Source organism: Pocillopora verrucosa, chromosome 4, assembly GCF_036669915.1.
Source record: "Pocillopora verrucosa isolate sample1 chromosome 4, ASM3666991v2, whole genome shotgun sequence".
In the NCBI taxonomy this organism is placed as follows: Eukaryota; Metazoa; Cnidaria; class Anthozoa; order Scleractinia; family Pocilloporidae; genus Pocillopora; species Pocillopora verrucosa.
Window position 1 is genome coordinate 18,730,394 of NC_089315.1, and position 18,774 is coordinate 18,749,167.

Sequence of the window (18,774 nt, forward strand, 5' to 3'; positions counted from 1 at the left end):
AAGTCTAAGTAGCTGAGATTACATCGTAACATTGATAATATAGAAATTCTAACCGGAAATAAAAAGTATTGTTAAACTCAATATTCTGCAAGAAGGCTCCCTATGGCGTTGCTGCATTTGGCATCTCGCGGGCTTCTTGCTAGATCAACGAGAGTCGAGCCGGATTCTTCGCAAACCTCCTGCTTGCTCGACACTCAAGCCTGCGAGATAATCGAACAGCAGCATCGACAAGAGCGCTCTCGCGAGCTATTACAATAGAAGCAAAGGCCACCTCGATTTGTACTTTAAAAAAGTCTATGTGAACCATCATCAAACGTCCTTGGGAGTGGGGGGAGGGAGGGGGTGGATTTAAAAATTTTAGTAGGCAGGGGTACGTCACCAGATTCTCAAAATCCTTGATCCTCCACCTGTTTTCAAACGAAGCTTTTTTTTAAATTCATTGCCATCTTCAAGCCTGGTAACATTTACTTTGTTTTGTTACGGATGTCCTTTCGTAACAGTGCTAAAGGCAAGGACTGATCAAACTCGCCAGAAAACATAGTCAAAATTTCTTAAACTTTGGTTCCTTCCATTACTTTATAACATACGCTAAAATTAAATTGAAAAGAACGTTACGTCCATACACTGTGTGCTCATATCTAATCTAAATCTTGATCGTTTTCGTATCAAACCGGCTCCATATTCACGCCTACAGGGCGAAACATGCCTACAAAGTTTTTATTGGGGAGCGCTTCCCTCTCTCGGAGACACAAAAGTATCCAAATTCGTACACTGTTTCCATTTTACCTAAGACGAATTACTGTTGTCATAGAGAAACTGAAAAAAGCTTTTAGCGAAGAGATTATGGTTAGAATACCAATAGAAAATATTAATTTATCTTTATTATTCAACGATATTAAACGCGTAAGTTGTGGCCAAATGAATAAAAACCTGCGGCGCATCTCTTGGTTTTTAGGGCAATACTTTTGTTCTCCTTTTTAAGAACAGCTCTGTCTAGTAATGATTTTAGTGAAGGGTATGTTTGAATTTTGCATTGAAAGAGGGTGATTAGACAATAACTGAAAAAAAAATTTAAAAAATAGCGATATTTATACTAAAGCCGTATAAAATGAAACTAAAAGTGCATTTGAGAAGGGTTTAAGACTTGATTAAGACAATAGCTAAATGAACCATTGACGTCGCTGATTGTGCTGTTTCCGTCTCATACTTGGCTTTGCACTAAACCAATCAGTGCCAAACATTTTTATTTATTTGTCTATGGCTCGTACCAACTTTACGAAAGTTTCGTGGGTAAGCAAATTCGTCTTTGCGCTGCGAAAACAAAACAACATAAACAAGGGAAAGCTGGTGGAGACTTGGTTAATGGCCTGAAACGGGAGATTAATTTCAGAGACTATGAGTTCGCTACGAGAAAGACTGCTCCCTCACCATCCAAACAACGGTAAGGGGTTAATAACTGACACATTCCAATTTTATCTTTAGTTAAGTTTAAAAAAAATCAATTTGTCTAGCTTTAGCGATGTTGCTTTTTAAATGAGAACTTTTTTCAAGCCGATACAACGGAAATTGTAGTAGTATCGATGTTATTTCCTTTTTCATCAGTGAACTAGCCTACTGTTACCTCTAGATCAGTATCCAGTGATGGCAAATCATCAAAATAGAGGTTTTTGGTTCGTGAATTACACTTAGTTTGACCTTTTAACGCCTTGGCAAATAAAGAGAACAAAATTTTTGACTAGAGATGAGACGCTGTAGTTACGAACCACACGAGATAAATGATCATTAATTCGACAGAGCTTTACACTCGTTATTTGGGCTCACTTCTATTTAAGGGCAAATCTAAATACTTAACAACCACTTTTTAATGAGAGTAAAGCTGATTCTTTTCTAGGAAAGGGACTTGTCGACTTTTCCTGCTTTTGATTGTAATAAGACACGCTAAGTTAGAATTATGACTTGAAGACACCTGCTTAGGGAGTTTCGGAACCTCAAATCAAATATTCACCTTTCAAAGTAGAAAATTTGGGAAGCATTTCCTGTAAGACCTTTTCACTTCCTTTAATAATATTTCAGCCTTCAGTTGTAGCACACAAAAAATTAGAACATGACTTTGAATTCATTATTGACCATATTTGTCGTGTCAGCAATCTGTATTCAAACTGGTTCATTATTTAGAATTACTCCTTCAGCAGTTAGATGATAATATTCGTTACATTCGTTTTGAGAAGAATGAACAACTGAAAGACAGCTTACATCAGTTAAAAATTAAAGCTTAATTTAAAATCGCTCAAGTACTTGATTTTTCACTCAATTGAAGTAATGGCTTGTCTTTAAACCTTCCAAACGTTATCGTATATTTGTTTACAGAACCTCAATTTTTCGGCTCAATGCATCGTCAGGGTGACTCATTCTTGGGGAATAATGATGAGGTTTCTGTTCAGCAACAAACCAACTTTCTGCGAGACTTAGCTGAAAACATCCATACTGAAGGTACTGGACAGAACGTGCCACTCAGCATATCTCCAGTTCCAGTGAACAGTATCCTCGATGAAATAACACAGGGGCAAGAGTTTCCTTGTCATTCACCTACCCTTGATTATTCTTCCGGCTTCTTTGAAAGCTCTGGTAGTACGGATTTACGGTCGTTATCTTCAGCGTTGAGTATCGCCGGAAACACTTCGGGTGGTTCCGCTATGACATCGAGTGTCCCGAGAATCTTCGGGACGGGCAGCCAACAGGACAGGCCTCCGTTTCTTTATAGTCAAAACGCTGGCCAAATAATATCCTCGCCGAATTTTCTGACTAGTGACGGTGGTGGAACTTCTCCCTTTGGCTTTGCACAAAGTGATCAAATTAGAAGGTATCCTCGACAAGATGTGTCGAGTGACTTGGCTGGAATCACGCCGTTTAATTCCGGCTCCAAGATCGATATCGATCAATATTTGCGTCCAGAAGTGGAAGTAAAGTTTTGTGATCTGGAAGATCGTGTATTTGAGAAGCAACAGAGCCGTAAAGACAAGAAAGCACGCCAGAGAATCATTAATGGAAAGGTGAAGTTTCTAGTACGATGTGAGCGTCCGATTAAAAAGGTGAAGGCCTGGGTAAGAAGAGAGGAAAATGCTGCAAAGTTAGAAAAGGATGCTAATGGTATGGTTGAGATTGAAACTGACTTTCTGAGGAAAGTTAAGGAAAGCGGTCATATATATGTAAGTGAAACTGTGTAGATTTTTTGCTTTTCGTCATTTTATCGAAAAAAACTAATTGACCGAGCTTTTATCAGCATTTGTGTCGCTCAACATCAAAGTCAATATCCTACAGTCACTGTTTATCATGAAATATCTGAGATACTACGCACACTCTGATTGGTCAAAGCCCCATGGTGGGGTAAACCCAAATTTACCTGTAGAAACAGTATCGGTCAGCCTTCCTTCGAATTAACTGGGATCTTTGATGAACACTAGAAAAGTTTGTTAGGCACGCTTTGCCCATGTCTTGAGGTTTGCAAACTTTTAAAGTGTTCTAACATTCTGCGTGAGTTGAATGTCAGTAAATCAGATGCAAAGAGTGAGAAATGCACCTAGAAATCCACGTGAATGGCGATGATGAAGGTGATTATAATGACAGAGTGTTCAAAAATCAAGAAAACCTTATTCCAAGAAGTATTCGGAGAATCAATGCTTAGATAATTGTGCTGTTTAAAGAATACCATAATAACGTGTTAGAAACACTAATCTATCCGAGTTTCTTCTCTTCGATCCAGTTACCTGTTTTATTTTATCAACAACTTAAACGAAGTGTATGTTATTTGTCCCATCATCCCGTGATTTTCAGGAGGAACATCAGGTAGATCTGGACTCAGTTTACAAGATGGAGGGTTCTGAAAGACCAGTCTACAAATTAGCAAAAGTTCACACACAGGAGAGGAACCTGTTTGAACTGTTGGTCCAAGTTGTCTTTGGTGACAGCGAAGCCAGTGAAAAAATCAAGTCCAAGCCTTTCTTGATAAAGACTAAGAGATTGAATGATGAGCTGCCAGGTATGTCAATTATGAATCATGTGCGACCTCAGTTCTCATAGAAGAATTTTTTTAATAATGGGAAAGGAGACCCAGTGGGTTTCTGTATCATATAATATATAATACATTTTCTAGCTATTGACGCGTCCAAAAGTTGCGGCAGGACTGATCCATTCATATCGCTACTTTTATGAAGATTCATCACGTTAGCATCGTATCATTCAAAAGCACCTCGGTAACCTGGAATATTCGATGTCAAATATATTCGAGGCACCGTTTCCCCAGAGCTCCTTTGTTAATCAACTACAACATTCATTACCTCACAGAACCTGATCCTCATTCCAAACGCATGAGGCCAAGCACTTGTCCAACCAGCTCATCACGATGGAACCGAGGAAAACAATCTGCAAAATACATCCCTTTGCGAAATGAGGCAGATTCAACAGGTTAGCATTACGTTATAAGGGCCTCCAGGGGGAGACTCTTATAAATTGTAGAGGAATGAAGGGGGGGGGGGTGTGCCAGGCCTTTTGAGACTCAAAAAAAATTTCTTTCCTCGCTATAATTTAGACCTAAAAACGATCAAAAAGTAGCGTCTTCTAGAAAAGAAGAGGCATTTCAAACTCTGTTCCGGAATGTTAAAAGCCACACCCATTTTCAGACATCTATGATCAAATCTAACTTGTGACCACCAGGGTAAAAAAAAACATAGAAGCAGTCTTTGTGAACATTCAACATAGTCACGTAGCTTATTTAAGAGACTTTTTCTTGGGTATAAAGGTAAAACGCCGCATGCTTTATCATATGTAAATTTCATAAGTTATCCAAGCCTCAAATTGATTTGTGTTTCTTTTCGTCTTAGACGTAACGTCTCCATTATCGCTGAGTTCTGCGGCCTCCAGGAACTCTCCTTCAAGTTCGGAAGGTAATTTTTATAATTTTTTTTTATGATCAAATGACACCCAAGGGTAGTTAGGGATAAAAACTGCTAACATCGATATCCTCTTCTTTATCAAGGTGAAACCAACCATGTGGATGATCTTGTGGTGAATCATTTGAAAGCCCAACAAGCAAACATTGACAACCTGACAGTCACCTTTCTGTTGCAAACACGAAGAGGTGATATCGCGTACCATTTGCGACTAACCAAACCGAGCTTGTACCAGACCCTAGACGAAGGAGTAGTGGTGGGTTTTTTCCCCAACGATGAGGGAATGGCTCAGATTGAACCGCTGAGCAGTGAGAATGCGATGCGAGCGGTAATGGCCGGGGTGATCAGCAGGTCAGCATACGTAGAAGCACATGCTCCGTCGGAAAAAGAAATAGGTTAGTACTTTAATTCATGATCGGATATTACTTCAGAAGTTGATTGAGGAATATGCTTTCACTTAGAAACCAGTCAATATTTTGCCGGAGGAGGGGGGAGGGGGATCGAAGGATTTTCTTTTCTTTGGGAGGGGGCATGGTTATCAGGGGGAACGGGGGGCAAACCGGGCGATCAGTTGTCGTCAACAAAGAATGAGGGGGAGGCTGTAGAAAATTAACTGCCAATTAATTGCCAATGACGGGGGGAGGGGGCGGGGTGGGGATCATCACAGTATAACAGAGCCTTATGAGGGGAACAGGTAAATCGTATCATGACACGAAGAAAATCATCCGACCCCCGAGGCGATGAGTAATGAGCATTTCTTTGGGCGCGTGGTATTTTTAAAGCCAGAGACTAATACCTGAAATGACAGTTCTGAAAAGAGACATTCAGCAAAATAAGACCTAAAGCATTCGTACAAACATTCAGAGTCCAAATTAAGTGGTGGGATAGAGAGCTGATGTGGAAAAATCACATTCAACAAACCTTGTGCTCCAAACATTTGCAACAGTGAAGCCAATACCGCCATATCGCCTTCCGACGTTTAAGCTATAAGAAGTCTATTTACATTCTTTGTCATTACCATTAACAGTTTTTCTCCACCAGAAAGCATTTGCATTTCATTTGATGCTTGAATGACTCCTGAGCCTATTTTTGCTTTACGAAATCGATAAACTTCCATTTACTTGCAGGAGAAACAGATATTATTTGTGTCATTGGAATGGTGAAGGTACTGATTGTTGGGTCTGCGCAAACGGGTGAACGCATCTATGCTTCCACAGACAACCCAGGAACGGGGATCGCTGAGTCCCATTTGCCCCTGGGGGCTCACATCTTTAGGGATCACACCCTTCTGGGCATGGCTATGGAGCCATGCAAGCCCCGCTACCACGATGAAGCAAACCTAGTCAAGTGTTTTGTGTGTATTGTGCTGGGAATCAACAGTCAGCAGCTGTCCAGCGAGGTAGAGAACATCATGGAAAATGTTGACATGGACATCAAAGCGGCCATTGGAAAGTCTAACAAGAGAAACTGCCGACGTAAGTATTGTTTTATTTTTAGTCCAAAGCATCATTCACAAACAAACATTAACAAACGCCTTGTTCGAAAATGTCAGATTATTCTAGATTTCAAAGAAATTTTTGTTCAAGAAGTTTCTCTTTCTAATCTCAAACAAGGTTTAGGGCACAAGAAAATCTATGAAAATTTCGTTATGCTTTTTCAGGGTTGTTCTTTTTCATCGCTGGCTTCATCACTTTCCTTGGACTCCTGGGATTTTTATTATACGAAGTACTCACTCCGGGAACTCGCTTCCGCTACTTCCTGTGTCAGACTGGGTCTGATCGTAAGCAACCAAACCTGGAGTGTACTTATGAAGATGCCTATGTGGTACGTTAATTATTTTGATATATCTTCCAGCTAGATGGAGAAATATTATTGATGATTGAGGGTCGAAAGAGGCAATCGATAAAAGGGAATTTTTGAAGGAAGTTTCAAAACTTGACCCAGCTCTTTCCGTATCTCTTAATTGTTGTGCCAGTCACACCGTTACGTACGTGATAGCTTTAGTACATACTAAGATTGAGAATCTTTAGAATTGACTTAGACTAAACGATTACACTGGATTTTCTTGTAAACTTTCAGATCTGAAATAAAAAATTTTACACTTATCCTGGGTCACCTGGAATAATTGCGTATCTTCTCCTTTTGTCCATAGAAAATTCAAGACGTTTACATACCTTTTGACCTTGATAACCTCAAGACGAAAATACCATATGGCGAGAGAAAGCCCGAGAAACTTAATTCGAATATTATAAGTAAGTTTGTATTACGAAATAATGGTTTATTGTCGTGGGAAAGGGGGTTGAGAATAAAAGCCTTCGAGTGGACAGTTTTATGTTTGATTTGAATTTCTTACTAGAGGTCTCCAGAATGTGAGAAATGTCATCATACGTTCCTTAAAATCGATTCACAAAAAATATTGATATTTGTTTCTTGATATTTTGATGATACATAACATAAATGCAACCAGCGATGTGCAGTACCCAAGGTGATTTCTTTTGTGTTGCTCTTAGATCTCGCAGGGCCACCAATCTATTTTCTGAACTTCGACCGCTGTGCGTATGGCGGGCGCCATGACAGTAGCATGTACACACCGGAACATGCCAAACCGGTTTGTGGACCTCCGTACCTGGCATCGTCCGGCAACTGCTCAGAAGTGTTTACATTCAGTTGGGGAGTGTGGAAAGTTATGAGAAAAACGAGGAGAAACGGCACTGACAATGATAGATCTATTATCAAGTGTTCATGTAATGGAAGCAGAATTTTAATCATCCAGTGGATTGTCCTTCTTTCGCTATCCTTCAGCGCTTGTTGTCTAGTCGCGAACTTTTGAAGAGTTGAGACATTTCTTTTAGTTTCGTGAACGAATTTCGAGCCAAAATTTCTCTTCCCCTCTGCTAATGACAATTGTTTTTTGTTCTCACGCCCAACGCACGTGATCTGAGTAATTTTAAAATCATGTGTAGTCTGTGAAAGTTGAGATAACGTGAGGTCTTGAATTTGGGGTTGAAGTGGAAGGGTAATTTTCGATTGAATTTCGAAAGTAAGCCGGATAACTTTGGTTTTGATTTACTTCGCTTTAGTGATTGGCATAGGAAACTCGCGCCATGCTCAAAAAAAATCAGACGTTAAACAAAATTCAGTTGCGACTTTGTCGCTCGCGTTTTCCCGATCTTTTGCTTTTTTGCCTCTCTTTACTTGAGTTTTCACTGGCTATTTATGATGCAAACCCTTGTTAAGATTATCCGTTGCGATTACTATGGTTTTAGTTTTTGGACAGTCAGTTGAAAACTGATTAGTAAAGTTGAACTTGTTTTAGAGTCCTCTGATTTCATAAATTTTTCGCTTGCTTTTGTTAGGAGATTAGGACTTTTTGAAGGCTTCATTTAAAGTCGATGTTATATTTAACTTGAAACAGTTATAACAACTTTATTTAGGGAGACTGGACTGTAGCCTCTTTATCGGAAAAGGTTTTGAGCATTACGGGTTCAAGAGACCTCTTTTCTGATTATAATATCGCCGGTTTGGCTAACACAGTTTACAAGATAAAAAATCCAGTGTTTCAAACAAAGCAACAATTTCCAGCGACTTAGATAAATGGGATGTAGAAGTAAACATTCCCAAGGCGGCCTTTTTGAATGTTGGTTTTTTGATACTTTCTAGTATAAAGATTCAAATAACATACAAATACAACAGGTTACCATAAAGAGTTGAATTGCTGACTGTGGCTGACATAACAGCTGTAGTAAGACGCAATGACCACTAAAATTGCGCAATAATAACGAATTTGCCTATCGGAGGTGCGGTTCTTTGATCACGTTGTTTAGGAAATTTCTTCCTTGTATATTTGAAGCAATTGTTTTTGTTCGTTTTTATTATTTTTCCGAGGTAGTTAGGTAGATTTCCCATATATTGAAATGTGAGCAGTTTTATAGAGTCAACTTTCTTCATTACAAAGTTTCTATTCTTGTAAATTAAAATGAACGCAACTTATATTTCTTATTGAGCTCGGAAAATGTCAGTATTGCCAATGAGAAGGGTGAGGTTATTTTAACTACATCACCTGCTTATTCGTAACTTCTGTAGGTGAATTGTCACTAATCCTAACCATAAACAACGATTATTGTAGCTGAAATTAAAAAAAAAAAAAAATGAAAAAGTGATCGACTGTTACTTTCCGCTTCACAGAGCCTGAGACGACTCAGAAAAAAAGGGATATCTTTTGACTTACTGTTTTCTTCCCTGAAAGGTGTTCATTTTCCCTTCTGTTTAACCCTTTATTTCCTAACATCAATATTTACATTCTCCTTACTGTTCTTTATACATTTCCGATGGTGCAAATCAGGAGAATTTGTTTAACATGCAATCGCAAGTTTCTTTAGTAGGCGTTCATTAATTTTTCTTTTATCTCGTGATCTGAGACTCGGCAGTGATATTGTGAGGAGAAATTAGAAGCTCGGTTATTCTTGGGGGTTAAAAGTTTCAAATTTCAATGATTACTAAGGAACCTGTATTAATTTATTTCTTTTTGCCTGCTATAATTCGGATAATTTGGTTCCCATTTGATATTTTTCTTGCCCCGCTAGTAACCTATACTTCTCTACTTGATCATGTTTATTGTAAGGTAGCCTACAAGATCTGGCAGATGTGGCGTGTTAGCGTTTTTCAGGCGAGCAGGTAAGCGTGAGGCGAGTGCGAGAGACGCTTCATGCGTTAAAGGAAGAGAACGGAAAATTGATTTAAAAAGCACAAATGAGGTCTGCTCTGCGGGGTAATCGTAAGGATGTTATGACTTTTCGATAAATAGATTGGATTATGAATTAATTACAATCGCGAACAAAGCTTTGGAGAGATCAAAACGCCTTTATTTCCTCTTCTCCCTTCTACCACTATTATTTTCTAACATTCGCTTACTCAAGAAGAAGAGCAACACGATCGAATCGGCGAAAATTGGTGAAAATAACGAGGTTTGAACAGAGTTTTTGTTCTGATAGTTTCACTTGGCGTAGTTACACACGTATTCTACAAAGGAGTCAATTGAACCGCAGTGCACAAATTTTGCGGGCGTGTATTTGCGCTTTGTTCTTAATAGGAAACAGTACGAACTGATGTCGAGCACTTTATACTATTTATTTGCGAAAAAGTGTACATTTGCAAGATATATCCCCTCTTCCTAAAGAATCTGTTACATCGAAATGTCATCAGTGATTTCGTTCCTGTCGTGGACGGCCACTATCGCAACAGTTGGATTTTTCATCTCAGGCGTGTGAGTAAATTATGTGCGATTCTGCCCTTAAACTTCTTATAGTAATATTCCTCATGAACTTTCTTTTCCCAAGCTAAAGGGATGGGAAACAATACGTCTGTAGAACTACATAAATTTTACCTAACTGAGATTAAAATTATCTATGGTGGTGCAACGATTTTGTTCAAATAAGAGACAAGATTTCCGTATGACCCCAATACGTTAACATTTACGGTATGCATACAGCTCATGGATGAAAGAAAACACAGGCAAAGTAATATATTCCTTAAAAGACAATGGTTTTGTCTTGGAAAAGTATGATGTTATATGGAAATCTTCCCGAAATGTGAGCACACGCATACACTGAAGTGAATAGAAAGGGTTCAGAACACGTAGCTCGATAACTTCTAATCACTAATTGCCAGCAAAAGTAAATCTTTGTGAGCGTACGAGTTTGTGGGGGAACTCTGTTATAACAATAGGAAAAACACAAAAGGTGCTTTTGTGATTCAATGAGTTTTATTATTGGTATATGAGGCAAGGATTTCCATTTCTTGTCAACTTTATGTTTCTTTATGTTCCACAAACTTTTCATATCTGATTGTACACTTCAAGATGAAACTTTTCCTGACATGAGACTCTAGTTGTTGCTTGGGGGGGGGCTTGTATTTTTAGTTCTTTGATTGGGTAATTGATTTTTTAATGGCACTGTTGCTGAGAGAACAATTTTCTTGTCCTGATATTCAATTGATTGGGTGGCAATCATTTGCATAATTTGATATATGTGATTACTTTATAAATATGTAGTGGGCCAGCCTAGTGAGAACATCAGTGAAGGGATAAACTTAAGTTAGTTTCTGGAGAAACTATAGGGGGTATTATGGGAAAATTTGGTTTCAACAACTGTGTTGATAATGTGAATTAGCCACTGAGAAGAATCTCCCAAGCCCTTCGTCAACTCATTTGATAACACCAATCTATCTTGGTTGAGAACATAGCATTAAACTAATGCTACAATACAACTTCAATACATGTTTTTAAATCATGTTTGTAGTTTTAACTGTATAATAAAGTTTTATTTTTACCAGCCTTTAATACAGAAATAAAAAGTTTACAGCAGTAATTCATGTCATTTTGGCCTTTTGGACAGGTTGACATGTCAGAAAATGGTCCAGAATGGAAGCACTGATAATGTGCCTCTCCTGCCATTTGTCACAACATTTCTTAAGTAAGTAATTTCTGCTTTGTGGTCAGTAATGAGCAATTTACTCGATATGCTGGTTTTGCTTAAAAGCCTGTCCAGATAAGTAGACCTTGTGGCATAAATTTTGCCTCCCTTGTTCATCAGAAATTTCAGTCAGCTTGTTACCAAAGATAAGATTTAAGTGTGTTTGTTGTAAACAGGGCGTGAAATTAATTTTTTTCTGATAGTCACTTGGCTCCTAAATTCTTCAAAGTGGTAGCCAATTCAAAAAAGGTGGTCGCCATTTTCAAAGACAAACAAAAGCTTTTTTTTATGCTGTCATCGTTCTAGAAATTAAGTTAGGAAAAGATCTTTAACCTGCTACAAAGTGGACACTAGGATGGATGATATGCAATGTTCAAGCTCACCTAAATCCAAGATGGCGTCTAGTTATCGATCGAGATGCATGTGCTGCGTTTTGGAAACAAACCTAATGTGGAAATTTGCTGTGGATTTATCTTTGCAAATCTTTTTAATTCACTATATCTCTAGGTAAGGTCATGATGATTTGGTCGCCAAAGTGAAAAATTTAGTTGCATTGGCACCTGTATTAGGCACAATTTCACGCCCTGTGTGAAGTAGAGGCAGCCTTTCAAAGTTTCATCCTTGGAACTTAATGGAGAGTGGAAAATTTCCGTAGCTCAGTTGCAAAGATATTGTCAACAATTTAGTTCATTCTGGAAACAGTAGAATGTACATTATTTAACCTTTTAACTCCCAAGATCTCATTATTAATTCTCCTTACCATTTGCTAAATGATTCTCATTGTGTTAGTTCGGAGAATTTGGCATTGGATCAATTAGTAATCTCATAATTGATATTTTTCTCTATTCTCATCACTTGTCTGCATGATACTGTAGAGATATAGTAAGGAGAAATTCTGTCTTGGTCATTCACGGGAGTTAAAGGGTTAATTTTACAATGTATTGTAAAATGTTTGCTTAGCCAAGATGTATTGCCATTTCCTTTGTGTACAGCTGTATGATGTGGGCAAGCTATGGTATTCTTAAAAATGATTCTGCACTAATTCCAGTCAATTTAAGTGGAATGATGTTACAAGTACTTTACATTTTGTGTTTCCTTTACTACTGTAAACAGAAGGTAAGGTCATTGATAATAAATCCACACACACCAATCTAAGTGAGGTCTCAAGTAGAGTTTGTATTTCTTCTTCATAGATCATTTGCTTGTTTTTTTATTTGTTTGACTGTCTTAATCCTAATCAATTAGATAGATACAAACTATAATATGTGCTGATATTTTTTGAGTTGCATTGTATTTTCCAACCTGCATAAGGACAAGGAAAAATATGAGCAATGAGTTAACTATTTGCTTGTATGATATGTTAAACCATTTAAATGTAAAAACAGAAGTTGGGATCTTTTAGTGTGGTCTTTTAATTGTTCTGTTTTCTGTTGGTTTTTTTTGCCCTGTTCTAAAGTGTAGTATTAAGTAGCATTAATTTTGCTTGAATGTTCCAATGCCCTAGTATCAAATGATAAAATGGCACTTAAAAAGCAGGATAAATTTACATTAAGTAATACTTTAAACGAATTATTTTGGGTTTACCATTTTATAGATGGACCCTTGCTGCAGACCAAAAAATTTGTTAAGGAAAGAGGGTACTGTAAACTGTTCATCACTCAGTATACCAAATCTTATGGAGTTCTCTTCTTCCTAAGGGAAAAGAACTGAAGATCATTATATATGCTGCACTTGTATCACTGGCATTATACTTTTACGTAATGCAATATATTACAGAGGAAACCCAGCGGGTTGCACATCTTGGATTTGCATGCATCATCTTTACTGTTACAATGCAAGCCTCACCATTAGCAGCAGTGGTAAGCAAAATGTACTTGATTATCATGTTTTTATATGTGTCTCAGCCAGAGTTCCCAGTAACCATGAGATGTTATTTGTAGAAGTCTGCTGGAACAAGTTCAGCTTTCAAGCTGATCAAAATGTCTTATAATATGAAGTCACATTACATTAAATAAACAGCAAGCACCAAAATGTACAAAATTTTGTAATAAGAATAAGCAGTTTTGGTATTTGATTTTCCCTGCCATGGGCCAATTGGGACTACATGACTACCTATATTAGGTATTAGGACTACCTTTTTATCAAGGGTAAATGGTTGGGGGTCAAAATATTCTTTAAAATTATCAGGAAAATTATTTATGAATGTCTTACAACTCATTCAAATCAAATTTCACTGACTCATGCTTTCATGACTTTCTAGTACATGCTTTTGCCATGTGTTTGCCATATTTGTGTCTGTGACTGTAGCCCATGTTGTCTTAAACTTTTTCATTACCATCATCTCTCTTTTATACTGATCACTGCTTTCTCCTTTTGCGGATTTCTTTGGACATAGTTTTTCCATTCAAACTCAAATTACAGCAGAAGAAAATGTAAACGCTAAGGATGCTGTTTCATGAACAGCTGGTGACACATGTATGATTTGTATGAAAGTATTGTTTTATATTTGAATTAAACTATGAAATGATAATATTCAAGTGATGCAGCTTGTCCCCCATGCTGTGCATTTGGAGAAATCAAATGTTTTAGAAAAAGAAATCTTGATTGCAAAATTCTTTGAAAAAAAGAAAATTAAAACGAAATTAGAATAAATACTATTTAATATATTCACTGCAATGGTTATCCCATTTCTCCTGCAGGCTAAAGTTGTAAGGACCAAAAGTACAGAGTCCATGCAATTTATATTCTCATTTATGATGGTTCTGGTGTCTTTTCTTTGGCTCTGTTATGGGATTGCTGTGGACGACATCAACATTAAGGTGCAAATGAAGTCTTAATTTTATATTTGTATGAGTTATTGGGATTGACATCAGTATCTGAACAACTGTACACCTGCCCCTCCCCTAACCCAACATTAACCCTAATGTGATATTGGTTGACTGTGGTTTGGTTAGGGGAGGGGTAGGTGTGCAGTTGCTCAGATACTGACATTGATCCATTTATTGTAATTAGTGTTGTTATTATGCTAAAAAAAAGCACCATGTGACCACTGGATTATTTGCTGTAAATCCCCCTGGATGGGTTACCCAGGGGTCTTTCATGTGTGAACCTCACCACCACCCTTCCCTCTCCCAGTATTTAAATAATCAGGTTTCCACAATATAGCACTTCATGTTAATCAGCTTTTAAATTGAAATAACAAAGTTTGGCATGGTGACAGAGAAGATGAAGGGTGAAGACAATATTGTACAAAAGTTTTTGATGCAGCTCATTGTTTTCTGCCTGACTTAACAGGCCTTCAAGCTGGTTCACAAGTGTACATTATAAATTTGTTTAATTATTTTTATTTTTTCTTCTTGGTTGGCAGGTCCCAAATGCAAGTGGAGTAATATTGGGTCTCATTCAACTGAGTTTGTTCTGTATTTATCCTTCCAAACCTCCTAGACAGCAGTGACTTTGTAATAATTTATTTATGTTTGTGAAACTGTTGCCTGAAGTCGTCAATTGTTGTCTTTCAAGTGTAGACGTAAAATAGGTCATTTTTTAAGCGTGAAAGACAGCGTGATGTTTCAGCAGGGAGTACAGATACTGAGGGTCAGCGGCTGGGAATTCTGTATGACATTGTGTTATTTCGCGATATTTCGCGTTTCAACTCCGTTGATTAACAAAAATAAAGTACGATGTATTCTGCCATTCGTTTTGGTAAAAATACACAATCATCAGTGGTTTTTTGGCAGTTTCCCAAGTGTCTCAAACTTAAATTACGAATGAACGACTGTTTTATTTATGATGTCTGGTCAAAGCACGCCTGTGCACTAAGACTAATTGGTGACCCTGTCGTTTACACAAAACGTTATTGCTTTCTGAGCATTTTGATAACATTGACTTCGAGAAGGCATTTGACACACTGAATTTTGATTTTTTCAATTAGACCTTGGCATTAATTAAACTTTGTTCCTTCTTTCATAGCTAACATTCGAGTACTGTTACTAAAGTATAAAAATGTATCATGTGAAGTTATGAATGATGGATTTGCTACTGCCGGGGCGCTTTTCTCTAGAAAGAAGCGTCAGACACGGTGACCGCTTTTCTCTGTATTTATTTATTACTGCTGTCGACATTTTGGCTGTAAAAAGGTAATGGAGAATGTAGGTAGTAGTATTTAGGCTTTTAAAATCGAGCACGAAACACTCAAACTATTTTCATTTGCGGATGACATTTTCTAAAAGATAAATCTTCCTACACTAGTTTTAAAGCCAATCATAAGAAAAGAAAAAAAAATTTTCTCGGAAACGGTACTTTATAGATTGTAGATATTCCAAAACACAATACTTGCGTCACCATTAAAAGTTTGGGGGTGTAGTTTTAGCTATGATAACAAAGGGAAGCTCTTAAATTTAGACGAACGTAAAAGGATATTAAAAGATAAATACAAGGAAATGGGTTGGACTTTCATTAGTAGGAAGAATAGTTAAAACATTTACTATCCCTTAATTATGTTCTAAAGAGCAACACGAATGAAACATAGCCTAGTTTGAATTACAATCGTATGTAGGTAAGCCTCTCTTACTCTGAGTCAGATTCGACTGTTACACAAGGAGTAAAGGGGATATGTTTCTTAAGAAACTGTAATGCTTCGTCGCTGGGTAAGTTTAACAAGGTAATTTGATATCAACTTAGTTCATAGCGTAAATTGGCCAATGTGAAGAGTTTCAAAGCTGAATTTTCGAGTGTTAGCTCTTCGTCCTAGCGAATTGAGGAATTGTAGGTTTTGTGTGTGTTTATGTGTAGAAAATGGAGCTATCCTATTGGTGGGAACATGGTAAAAAGAAAAACAAGAATAACAAGAATAAATTAGTTGTATGAAAAGTGTTTGTTGATACCGTAGGGATTAAAAGTGCCGATTTAAAAGCCAAATTTTGGTCTAGAGTTTTGCGGCTTTCTTAACTACCTGGATGTAGGGAAAGGTCGCAAACTGCAGTATGCTGCTCAGAATGATTAGGGAAGTTAAGGTGTCAAGCGACTGGTATGGATGCGTCCTTGTCATTCTTTCTACGTCGCGAAAGTATTCTCGGAATCGGTCTCCTAGTTGTCTTCCTGTTTCATCGTGCGCAAAGGGATAACTACTTTTTCCATTTCGTCGTAATTTTGGCTCATGCTGGTTCTCGTAAGGTAGCTTTCATGTTCGAGGGTTTCCCAACCCTTCTCCCGAGATCTCGTTGGTAATTCTCCTCACTGTCTGCGTTACAATTCTTATGATGTTGGTTCGGAGAATTTAGTATTTGATAAACGAATAAACCTCTAACAGGTAGTTTTCTTTATTCTCATCACTTTTCTGCTTAATATTGTATTAATACTGTAATGAGAAATTTTGTCTTGATCACACATGTACGTGTAGCCTCCGCTTGGTAATTTAGTTCATTCCTTGTGAAGATTGTCTGGTCTCCGTAGTTTCTGTCTGGATCTATTCTGACAATCAGCTTTGATTCATGTATAGATAGTTCCCTGTCACAGAACTAGCGCTTTTACGAATTTCTTTGTGCGCGTGAACAAAGTAAAGTGAGCTTTCAAATTATACATTACATGGAAAAAAAATTTGGAATCCTTGTGAATCCATGAAAAAGCATAACTGGTCCAACAAAGTATCCAACTATTGCTTCTGAAAGTAAGCGCTCTTTTCTGTCAATATAGTAGGTGGTTTTTATACCCAATTCGTCCTTTAGATTTAAGTGAAGTGCCGTAGGGCCCTCAATCTATTCTTGTTATTGTGATCTTCCATTTTTTACAAATATCCCACGCATGAGAATCCTCATGTCTTAGCTTGTAGCATTTTCTTCAAGCCTCAATTGAGCCTTCTGTACTTCCGGTAGCTAGTTCTTTTCGGCTTTGTAATTTTATGCGTTTGTTATTTTTTCGTGATATCCTTCAAATTCTATTCGAGTAAGTATATTTTTCCTCCTTTTATAATAGTGCCGACATTAGCCGCTACTTTGTATAAAGCTCGTTAGCCTTCTTTGTCGATATTGTTATTAATCTGTGCTGCGGAAAATTTTACCATAGAAAACTAAGTTCGTCTTTCAGCTTTTTTGGGTGTAATTGATATACTCTCAGCGAATGAAATGCAGAACTGTTCGAAAGTGTGTTATTTAAACTTAAGTTACATTTGAACGTTTTAGCCCGCGACTGTGATACAACTTTGACGGCGTTTGACTTTAAATTACGGAAATTACCGTCCCAGTGATTCAACAAAGCTTATATTTGGAACTAAATCCATTTAAGTATTGTTCAAACCTTTTTCGCCGATCGTTTTTATCGTGTTTTTGCATTTTTTTTTTGTTAGGGATCCTTATTTTAAACAGTACGATTAGTTGATTGCGACTATTTTCGCTTTTTCGATGGCGTTGAATCGTTCCATATTTGCTCAGTGCTTTACCTCTTTTTTTTTTTTGCACTGAAACCTTAATGAATATTTGTGGCTAAGTTCGAGGTCAGATGCACTTCGTAAAATAACGAATTGTTTTTTTTTACGGTTGTATCTCCCACCGTGCCATTGTCCATCTCGTCATTACATAAAATATTGATGGTTACAAAGTTCAACTTATTACTTTAACATTGCACTCATTGTAAAATGTGACACGCATTTAATAAGAATATAGCTTAAAAACATTTTCCGGTAGAACCTAGCTTCAGTCAAAGACTATTTGCACTAATTTTTACTGATTCAAGAATCGCTTTCCTAAACCTTCGTCTTCATGTTGGGCCACAGTTTAACTGTCTGGCTAAATTTACATTCTGAGCTGGCCTGAATCTCACTCGAATCCAACGCTCATATTGATAATGAACTAAAATTTAATGTGTTGCGTTGATAAATGTAAAAGCCTAAGTGATCATGAAATGATGCATGCGAAAAAAAGAAAACTAAACGATGGTTGCCAGATGGGTTATAAAAGTCAGTCAACCAGCTGGATGTTTACATTCTCAACAAATCTCTCTTAAAAATTTACCACAAACAACTGGCTTAGCTTCACAGGCTTTTATCTCACCTATGCGGGAAATAGCATCTCTGTATCATTGAAGCCGAGGTGTCGTCAGCTTTTAATCGCGAATAGTATTTTGGTTGAGTTCGTTAATATTAATTACAATTATTATAGAAGTATAAAAGCTTTTCCTGTTTCGAGAGATGTGCATTGAATCTTAATAGAGCTGGCTCTACCTTTGACAGAAATGTTCATACCACTTTAAAACACCGGTGACATTTGACGCTTGGAGCATTTGTGAGATTAAAGACTTCCTATCATCACTGGCAAAGATAAGCTTCTAAAGATGAGTGACACAAATAATATTTCATGGTAAACTGG

The 18,774-nt window shown here is 37.4% G+C and overlaps 2 protein-coding genes across 3 annotated transcripts; both read left to right on the forward strand.

The window, feature by feature from the left end:
- The first annotated feature begins 1,287 nt into the window (after nt 1-1,287).
- Nucleotides 1,288-9,063, forward strand: LOC131778109 (uncharacterized). 2 transcript variants are annotated; one of them, XM_059094493.2, is made up of 10 exons: nt 1,288-1,441; nt 2,368-3,206; nt 3,832-4,036; nt 4,342-4,461; nt 4,878-4,940; nt 5,033-5,341; nt 6,074-6,421; nt 6,607-6,770; nt 7,099-7,198; nt 7,457-9,063. In XM_059094493.2, exons 1-10 carry the CDS (start codon nt 1,396-1,398, stop codon nt 7,774-7,776), a joined length of 2,514 nt encoding a protein of 837 aa, XP_058950476.2. In that variant the 5' UTR covers nt 1,288-1,395; the 3' UTR covers nt 7,777-9,063. The 2 variants fall into 2 exon arrangements, with proteins under 2 accessions (XP_058950476.2, XP_058950477.2); XM_059094494.2 differs by having other exon boundaries at nt 3,835-4,036.
- Nucleotides 9,064-10,019: 956 nt separating this feature from the next.
- On the forward strand, nt 10,020-16,343 carry LOC131778102 (sugar transporter SWEET1-like). The gene is made up of 6 exons (XM_059094486.2): nt 10,020-10,209; nt 11,339-11,416; nt 12,409-12,532; nt 13,114-13,275; nt 14,116-14,235; nt 14,784-16,343. The coding sequence occupies exons 1-6, from the start codon at nt 10,139-10,141 to the stop codon at nt 14,868-14,870; spliced, it is 642 nt and encodes a 213-aa protein (XP_058950469.2). The 5' UTR covers nt 10,020-10,138; the 3' UTR covers nt 14,871-16,343.
- Nucleotides 16,344-18,774: the final 2,431 nt, after the last annotated feature.